This window comes from Glycine max, chromosome 15 (genome assembly GCF_000004515.6).
Source record: "Glycine max cultivar Williams 82 chromosome 15, Glycine_max_v4.0, whole genome shotgun sequence".
NCBI classification, from domain to species: Eukaryota; Viridiplantae; Streptophyta; class Magnoliopsida; order Fabales; family Fabaceae; genus Glycine; species Glycine max.
Window position 1 is genome coordinate 9,618,180 of NC_038251.2, and position 10,414 is coordinate 9,628,593.

The following is a 10,414-nucleotide window of genomic DNA, read 5'->3' on the forward strand; positions in this document are numbered from 1 at the left end:
TCAATAAAACTAAATGAAAGTAATAAAAGAAGCTAACAATTGATTATTTTAAACGCTTAAATATAAATTTTTTGTTTTTATGTTGTTAGATTTATACTTCTAATTTCTCCATTTTAAAATAGAAATATTTAATTTTCCTATTTTTAAAAATTATGATTTTATTTAAGTTTTCAATCTTTTCTATATTTTATTTCTTTTATTTTGATCCAATTAAATTCTAGATCTATCATATTTATTTAAGATATCATCAAAACGTGATTTAATTAATTATAATGTAAGAAATAAATGAAATGAAATTAAAAATGATACCAAAATTATTATTTTTTTAAAATGAGAATTAAAATTGTAAATTTTCTAAAATAAAAAATCAAATGTCTTTATTTTAAAATATGATGACTAAAATTATAGATTTTTTAAAACAAAATAATCAAATATTTTTATTTTAAAATGGAAGGACCAAAATATTACAAATTATGCAAAATAGAAAAAAATATATTTAAGTCTATTTTAAAAGAAAAACAGTGAAAATGAAAAATAAAATAAAAGAAGCTGACAATTTTTTTTTCCACGCTATGCACTAAAAAAATCCATTTATCTTTTCCGTGCCATATCATGTAAATTCTGCTGCCTCAATTCACGAGCACTTTATTCCAACCACCCTTTCATTCAATTTTTGGAGTGGTTATTTTCACTTCTCTTTTGCTATTCACACTCACATGTTTTAAAATTTTTGTTATGACGAAGATATCATTTTCAGAAAAACATAATTTCCTTAACAAAATATAAAATAAAATCATATTTTTGTTATGTAAGAGGGATTGAAAAAAAATACACAACAAAAATATATTTCTATTAACCAAATACATAATAAAAATATATTTTTGTTATGTATTTTGCTCAATTGAAATTCATTTTTGTTGTGTTAAGTGTTTAAATTTTTTTAATTAATTATAGATATAAGTTAATTTTTTTTAAAAACTAATTCCATTAATAGTAATACAAATCATATATTTTAAAATTAAAATTAAATTAATTAAGATACAATTTACCTTTTAATGGTAATATCATATAATTACATTTTTAAATTAAATTTACCATATGAATTATGTTTATTAATAATAATCAAATTAATTTGGTTACAATTAAAAAGAATAACTTGGGTTGTCATTAATTTAAATTCAAAAGATAATTCTATCACAATTAATTCTATTACTATTATAAAGGTAATGTGTGTGTCATTAAGATGATGATTTGTATAATAATTAATTTAAGAATAATTTAAAAGGTAAAATTTTAAAATTAATAACAATTTTTTTCAAAAAATTTAATAAAATGAAAACGTATTTTGATTGAATACAAGAGGAAGTGAAAAAGAAATAAAAATAATAGTAGTTTCCCACTCCCTTCAATTTTCTCCAACTCTGCATCAAATATGCGTGTCACCACACCACACAAAACGAGTTGTTGACTGCAATAAAACCAGTAGTCTGATTTTGAACCCATGGCTTCCCTAAAATCAACATAAATTTTCACTGCCAAGCCTCAATAGTCTACTTGCGGAGAAGAATTCATTATTTGTGTTATAAAATTAAAGTAAGTCTTTCAAGATTTTTTACATGAGTAATTTGATTGGCTTACAAACTTACAATTTTTTTTTTTGTAAAATTAAAATAAATCTTTGAAGATTTCTTAACTTAAATAAATTATAAATTTGAATTAAAATATGTATGAATATAATTACAGTAATTAATTTGAATGAGAATATAAAATTTTATGAATTAAAATATTCAAATCATAAAAAAAAACATAATTACCTTAATCAACATAATTATGTATTTATAAATTAATAGATGGATAAAAAAATCATTTGCATTTTTTCCTAAAATCTTCTTATATATAATTGATTAAGAAAACAAGTTATTGCAGGCTGGTGTGAATATGGCAGGAAGTGACGAAGGCATGCAAGACTTGGAGAACAACGTTAGTAGCACTATTACTACTCATTCTACATCAAATGAAAGCACTACTACTAATCAAGAAAAAGGAAAAGAGATTGACACTACAACTGCTAATCCAGAAAACAACATTGGAGTATTTTCAGGTGTGATTGATACGGAAGAAGTTAGAGGAATGATGGTGTCTGATCCATTTATTAAACAAACTGTTGAGTCCTTTTTGAAATATTCAGAGCCAGAGAACAAAGAAGACAGTCAAAATGATGCCAACCAAGGATCAACAATTGCACCTGCTAAGCATACCAAAACACCATAAGGAAAGAAGATGTAGTCACAACTTCCTGAAAATTTAATTCATAGTCTTGGATTAGGAGTTTTTTTTCTCTCTCTAGTGTTTTTAATATAAATAGTCCATTAGCATGTATACTTAGTGAGGTCCATCAACATGTGTTCTAGTTATAAATATAGTAATGTTTTTATTTATTTATTTTTAGGTTAATAGGAAAGATATATGAGGAAGACACAGGTAAGTTTGTTGTATTTGGTTAAAATATGTGTATGGAACCTTTTTTTAGTATGCATGTTCTTTGATTTTATTTTTATTTTTATGTTTTTGAGGAATCAATAACATTTCTTCTACCTGAACATTGAACATATAAAAAAAAATTATTTTTAACATGAACATTGAACATACAAAGAAATAGAAAAAACATATTAATTACTTTATACATATTGTATAAAAACTTTTACACCATCATTTATTTGCAGTCTATTGTTTTTGGTAACTTTGATTTTTATAATAATTATTTTAAATATTATATCAATTACAAATTATGATTTACACTAAACTCAAAGGAAAAACTAAAAAACATAGAATCTTTCTAAAATAAATTATGTCAAATGTTCCTGTTATAATTGGGAATTAATAAATTTAGGTTAAATGGTAAAAACGGAATCAACATCCAAATAGTGAAAATCTCACTAACAAAATTAATTCAGCATGGAACTAGTTATAATTAAAAGCAGAGGAGATCAGATTACATCAGTCACAACTTTACGAAAATTATGTCAATTTTCACCTATTGATTTAATCTTAATCAATCCCTGTTTTACGGATCAGAAATTAGCACGTGATCATCAATCCCTGTGCAAATCATCTCCTCTATTACCCACAAAAAAAGTTTGCGATCATCAATCCCTGTTTTTCTTAAAAACTTGATTGCATATTAAACACCTCCCTTTATTGCTCTCAAGATTCCAATCTTGCATAATTTTATTTTTCGTTCTTTATGATTCAGATACCTCCCACTCTCATTTTTCTATACAATTCACGTGCCCCCACCCACCTATTTCCAATTTCCGCTGCTTAATGCTATTTATAACAATGTATTTCTATCTCATAGAATTAAAGATTTTTTAGGATAGCATATAAAGTTTTTCAAAATGGAAAACTGTCAATCACTATCAATTCATTATAGACAATTTGTGATTGAACACAGACTAATTAATTGCAAGAAATTGTAAAAATAAAATAAAAATCTCAACGAGACACTCCTTAGAGGTTGAATTTTCACTGCTCCAAAACTTTGATCCTCTCAAGATAGATATTCATGTGATGAGTATCATCATCTGAGAATTGATCGCTAACCATGAGTTCCTTAACAACTAAAATTTTTATTTCTCTCACTTCAAGCCTCAAGAGCCCGAAGGCTGCATTTTTGCAAGCAATTATACTTCTGAACGATTTTAAAAGTGCTGCGAGTTTGGGGCAACAACCAGTTGTTATCTAAATCTTGTAAGGTACAAATTTTAATTACTGGGATTTTGGCAGAAAGCTTCGCAATCTTTTTATTTTTATTTTTGTGTAATTGAGGAGATACTAAAGCTTAAGAGATCACGTGACTCACTTAAGTAATTTAATTAGGACCATTAGACTAAAATTAAATCAATGGGTGAGAATTGGTGAAAATTTCAAGAGATATAATGGTATAATTTGATTTCTTCTCTTAAAATATGATAGACTTATATTTTGAGGGATTAACTACTTTAATATACTATAATAGGTATTTTTTTGTTTCATCTATGAAATAGGATAATTTCTCTTTTCAATCATAATTTTTTTATCCACAAAATTTAAACTCAAATCTTTATTAAAATAGATCAAACTAAAAATATATTTGGTATAATATGTTTTTGTATTACTTACACGCTCACTCTGCATATAGAATCTAAATTAAATTAAACTTCACTCCACTAATCTAATCTAATCTAAGTAGGAAAATAATTATTAAAAACTATATCCCTGGCATGGTCTTCATATCTATTTACCCTTTAGCTCTACAACAGTAACAAGTTCAGTGTGCCCCACTTTTTTCCTCATGCAGCTCGTCAAATTGGCAGCATCCACATCCTCTCCAATCACCACCACTCGATCTTTGCTTTCCCCCTCTATGTTCACAGAATTTACACCTACATCGTTAACCAATGGCAAATTTCAAGGTTGAAAACCAAAAAATGCTCTGTTTCTCTCTGCCATTTAAGGGTTACATGCCCGTAGGTGTGGAAGTTTTCAAGGTTGAATTATTGACGGTCTGAAACTACTTATAATGGAAGACCATGCCTGATACTTTCCACTCAATAATAATACATGAATCACTCTTCATTTTAAGCATTCTATCAATATCTCTTTTTTCTTTTTATCTCTCTTCTTATCACTACATAAATTATATTATATTTATATTTTTCTGTCTCTTGCGTGTATAATAGTACATGGAATGCTTATCAAACATTTTTCTAACCCAAAAGCTGAACAAGAAATTTAACAAAATTACATCAAAATGAAAAAAAAAAGGGTATAATGATGAACAATGGTTCATGGTTTTAGACTTCTAACTTGCCTTGACCTCTGCTAAGCTTATGATATCGGTGTGTCCAACCTTTTTCCTCAAAGAATTTGTTAACTTAACAGGATCAACTTCATCTCCAATCACCACCAACTTGTCTTTCTCTTCTCCCTCTAACCCCACAAAATTCACACCTGCATTCACCCAATTAAAACTTAATCAAATTCTTACGTATGAAACAGATAGAGAGAGAGAGATTAATATTTTTTTGTCACGAACCACTTGCTGCAGCAACAACCTTGAGTGCCTTCGTGCGGCACTTTTGGCAATTCATGTGCACCTTCATCACAATCTTTTGCTGCAAACACAGCCAAATGAACAAGGGTTAGTTGCTTAACTCTACCAAAACACAGAAAAGTGATTCATGTGAAAGAAAAAAAAGAGTATATGATTGCATAATTAATATGCATTTCGTTAGTGATATATATATATATGATATATCTATTAGCATTACCTTCATGTTTTCGAAGGTGTAACTGCGAAAGGAAATGCAGTTGTGTTGACATTTATATGCGTATGATTTAATTTGTTTGTAAGCAAAGCCACGCTGGTCTTGTCATTAATAATAATTAAAGAAGCCTAGTCAAAGTCATGTAGTCTTAGGTTGAAAAGCAATGCACAGATGGAAATATTGACCTAAAGTTTTTCCTGTAATATTATTAATTATTGAATGTATGAAAAGGTTGAAACCGCGTACCTCTGTTGTACTCTTGAGGGCGAAGCTTCAGGAGTTCAGGGAGTTGTGTTGGAAATTTCTTCGTTATTAATGAAGGAAGACTAGGTTAAAGTAATGTTGGTTCAAGTCTTCATTTCACCAATAATTGATGAGCAATCAAGCACTTGAAGAACATCTCATAATATTCAAGTTTCTATCGTAACACATCTAAAAATTGACTTTTATGTAACTCTCACTCTATTACACTTGATGTCACTTAATTTTCTCATTTATTAGAATTCTCCGCAACTCAAAACACTCCAAAAATATCTTTTGACTCATTCACCATCAACTCTAATATTACTATTAATCTTCATTAGAAGTAATCATTTTTTAGACAATTATGATCGTTAATTATCTTCATTTGAATGTTTAATACGATTTATATTCAAAACTTAAACTTAAAATCACTTATTAGTTAATTAAAATAATATTCTTGACTAAATTACAATTATTCTTTTAATTTTGTACTTATTTCATTTTTAGTCTAGTTCTATTAACTTTTAACATTATTATTAACATATATTTATTTTTTATTTCTTATATTGTATCACTTAATTATCATATTTATTATTTTTTTCTCTATTTTTTCCCATCAAACTCATACAAAAAGAAAAATGAAATATACGTTCCCCATACGTAGCCTAATTTCCAAAAGTAATATGAACATGTGTGATCTGGTTGACAAAGACTACGTGCGTCCAGAACGTCCCAGATAATCATTCTTTCTCCTATTTGAAACAAATAAATTTCTAATTAGGTGAGCAAATATGCAGAAATTTTCACTTACAGAGAAATTCATTTATATCTACTTCTACTAGTTATCGACTTTTTCTTTCTTTCTTTTTTTAATCGATGTTAATCATATAATGCCATTTAAGTCTCATTAACTCGTTCTCACGCCCGAATTTCTATTCCATTTTAGCCAGTGATTGATTTTTTTAACACTATATCTCCATGGTAAATAATTTTGTTCGAAATAGATACTACGACCCTAAATAATAATTTTTTTCTTTTAAATATTTAGTATAATTACATGACTATAACATTAATTAATAATCTTAAAGATGAGTGATAAATTATTTCTTCTTTGTCATCTTCCTTCCCAACATTTGATTAACTATCCTATAAAATGCTCATACATTATAAGGAAGCTAATTTATAAAACAATTTATATAATGATATTTTTGGTGGCTATTTCTCACCTCATACCATTTATTACATGTCATAATTATGAAGAGAGAAAAACAAAATGATATTATACAAATTTATGTATGAATTGTTATATGTTTATCACATAGCCTATAGAATGAAAATTTTTGTATAGCTAGCTGCAAGAAAAAATCTTTTGTGACATGGTAAGGACCCAACCAAAGTAGATTTTAGTTACTATACACTATATGTCAAAGAGTATTTTAAGAATTAAAAATAAATAAAAAAGTAAAGTTTTTAATTTCTGAAATTCATATTTTTCCATCAAACATTTTACTTTATTAACCAAACTTTTAGAACACACGTTGATAGGACTCAAATGAATCATTCTCTTCTCAATTTTCATCGTCATACAACATCATATTCCTAAGACAACATCATATTTGATTTCATGGAATAATGTCACATGACAATTCATATTCATTCTTATCAATTAAATGTAATTAACTTTATTTTTATTTGTTTCATTATTCTTTATTAAATACAATCAATTCAAATATTAATTTTAATTATTTTATTCTTCTTCATTAAATGTAATCAATCTAAATATTCATTTTAATTGTTTTATTCTTCTCTATTAAAATAAAAATCATACATAATAATTTCTGAATTGTCTAAATTAATATGACCAAATTCAAAAAAAAAATATGTTTTGTATGATTTCTATGATTTGAACATTTCAAACTAATAATAATAACTAGAATTTATGTTGATGATTTATATTTATTATCATTACTGTATATTTTTTATTTATAATTTATGTATCATAATGATTTTTATGATAATACTTTATTATATTATGTTATATTAAATATTCTTATTAATTATTAATGTAACAAAGAGTAATGGATAAATATAAATTATTAATTAATACTAGCCATTACCTTAATTTTTACACATAATCTTTGATAAGGATTATTAAATTATACTATTACCTTAATCATATTGGTATGTATTAAAAAAATAATGTTATCTAATTATTAATTCATACATAATTTAATACAATTAAATCAGTTTAAATATTAATATTGTTAAAATGACGGAATAATATAAGATGCATTTTTAAATGATAACTATTAGATTATTTTTATATTTTGATATAGAATGTGATTTTTATTAATTCAACTGTTGAATTATATCTACATATTATTAAGATCGTCTGTGTCAAATTTTGTTAAAATTAAACAATAACAAAAAAGTAATCAAGTGATTCATATTTTAATATATTTTGAAATATTTATATTACGTCAATTTTAATCTATATGAATGAGATAATAAATGATTTTGGATTTTTATAAATTTTTGCATGAGATCTATATGAAAGAAACTTTTAATATCAAACAATGATTTTTAAGAAAATTTTATCTAGCTAAAAGTTATAAAATAGTGTAATATTTTTTAAGGTTATAGTTGTATAATTTGATCCCTCATCTTTCTAAAATATCCAATTAATAGTATGTTAATATTAAAAATGCTAATATGATTGAAAATAAAACAATAAATTTATTAATGTAGTTAAAATTAACAAGTAGCTGGAATAGCTCAGTTGATTAGAGCGTGTGGTTGTTAACCACAAGGTCGGAGGTTCAAGCCCTCTTTCTAGCGATTTCATTGTTTTTTGATTTAAGGTTTTTTTCTTCTCTTTTTTGGGTTCATGGCCTTGGAGAAAAAGAGAACATTGCCTTAATGATTGGGATATTTATATTGTTTGTCGTTTTTTCTTCGATGGAGACTTTTCAACTCCACTATTATTTACTTTTTAAAGGGTAGTTGTAGAATTCATGATCATGGCATTTTTTCTTCGATGGAGGCTTTTCAACTCCACTATTATTTACTTTTTAAAGGGTAGTTGTAGACTTCATGTTCATGATCATGTCGACTTTCATCAAAAGAGAACAGACCTCAACGTGTGGAATGTAAACATGACAGTTTCCAGTAAATTTCAGAACGCATTTCAAAAATAGTGCACTTCATTGTTTAAAGTAGTATATCAATAAATAATTGGGAGGAGGAACGGTAAAGTTGAATCAATTGTATGCTCCTCAAGTTTGAATTGCCCAGCTCTTATTTATGAGGAAAGTTTAGTTCAGTTAGTTGAGAAATGTGTGAAAGATATTGTAATAAATTAGTCTTCATGTTTTTATTTTTTCAAGCATGAGCAAGTAAAGCAATGGAACTATGATTTTATTTGCTGGGGCAATAGTTGTTTTTTTTTTTTACATATATAGTATGATAAAGGGGGATTCTCATGGCTAAATGGCCATTAAGATCTTATCCTTAGTTCAAATTGGATACTTCCAAAGGTGCAAAGGAGGCTTGTTTTGGAGGTAAAGTTTTGGCATGCATATTAGTATAGAATGCAAGGATAATCAATAATTGTATGGGTTGGTCCACTAATTAAACCGAAAGCCACCCCTGCTTATGCTTCCTTCTCTTATGGTTATTCTTTTTACCAATCTTGGAAGTCTCTCTCAAACCTAATTGTGTGGTGTTGCTAAGTGGGGCCCTAGGTTTAGGGGATTATGATTCACCCCATAATTGGTACTTATGCATAGTTATAAAAAATAAACAAAAAAGATTATGCATATTATAATTTTCGTTAAATCTGCTAGAGATTTTAGTATCATTACCTTTTTTATTCATTGGAGTTTGCCTTTTTTTTTGTCACACAATCATCCATTTACCATGTAACTCCTGATAAGCAATAATTATAAGATTCACAGATTGATTATTTTCCCTTTAATCCTTCACAATTAATGCATTTTTTTACTGTTACCCTCGACAATGGTCGCCCTCATCTATTAGTTGTTGGCAAGATTCTATGGGCAAAAAGGGATTCTTTGTACAATTCTTGAATAGATGCTCTTTTAGAGCTTATCCTTCATTCAATTTGGATGCTTCAATAGTTGCAAATGAGACCTATTTTGGGGTAAGGTTTCGGCATGCATATTAGCAATTGCATGCAAGGAGGACGTACCTTAGTTGACTTCTAATTGGGAGCTTTGCGCATTTAATTGTGGATTGGGTACATGGGCATGTCATTTAACTTGCACCCATTGGCCCACTCTAACTAAAGGTTGTCCTTGCTCATACCACTATTTTTTTATGGTTATTCGAATTTTTGCAATCTTGATTATTATTCTCCACATAATTGGTACTACTATGCAAATTACCATTTGAGTTAAATCTATTAGAGAACTTGAATAATTAATAAATGTAGTTTGTCTTCTTTTCTTTTTTTGTCGCATAGGCATCCATTTACCACGTAACTCTTTCAATAATAATTATGGTGTTCACATATTGATTGATTTTCCTTTTATCCTTTGCAATTAATGCATTTTTCTATTGTTGCTCTCAGTGTGGTGGTTGCCCTCAGTTGACAGTTATTGGTCGGATTCCAATGGTGAAAGGGGCTTCTTTGTACAATTCCTGGTTAGTTGTCCATTAAATGTTTAATTACCCTTAATTCATTCAAGTTGGATGTTTCCATAGGTGCAAATGAAGCTTGTTTTGGTCGTAGGGCTTTGGCATGCAGATAAGGCGTGCAGCTGCATGCAAGGAGGACATACCTTGGTTAACTTCATGTTGGGAGATTTGCATATTTTATTTCAAATTAAATATGTACATGG

General features: G+C 27.4%; 1 protein-coding gene and 1 non-coding gene across 3 annotated transcripts; one reads left to right on the forward strand and one right to left on the reverse strand.

Moving 5' to 3' along the window:
* Positions 1-4,087: 4,087 nt before the first annotated feature.
* On the reverse strand, positions 4,088-5,389 carry LOC100776617 (heavy metal-associated isoprenylated plant protein 47). Of its 2 annotated transcripts, XM_026125667.2 has the most exons (4): positions 5,313-5,389; positions 5,078-5,156; positions 4,853-4,992; positions 4,088-4,424 (listed from the first exon to the last, which is right to left on the reverse strand). In XM_026125667.2, the coding sequence occupies exons 1-4, from the start codon at positions 5,316-5,318 to the stop codon at positions 4,419-4,421; spliced, it is 231 nt and encodes a 76-aa protein (XP_025981452.1). In that variant the 5' UTR covers positions 5,319-5,389; the 3' UTR covers positions 4,088-4,418. The 2 variants fall into 2 exon arrangements, with proteins under 2 accessions (XP_025981452.1, XP_003547302.1); XM_003547254.5 differs by having other exon boundaries at positions 4,088-4,992; positions 5,313-5,388.
* A 2,927-nt stretch (positions 5,390-8,316) lies between these two features.
* Positions 8,317-8,390, forward strand: TRNAN-GUU (transfer RNA asparagine (anticodon GUU)). Its single transcript has one exon. It is a non-coding gene; the product is annotated as a tRNA-Asn (tRNA).
* The last annotated feature ends 2,024 nt before the right edge of the window (positions 8,391-10,414 follow it).

Excerpts from the sequence above, each read along its gene's own strand:
- LOC100776617 (XM_003547254.5), bottom strand. Across the intron at positions 4,993-5,077 it reads GGTTGTTGCTGCAGCAAGTG|GTGTGAATTTTGTGGGGTTA; the intron begins GTTCGTGACAAA and ends GGGTGAATGCAG.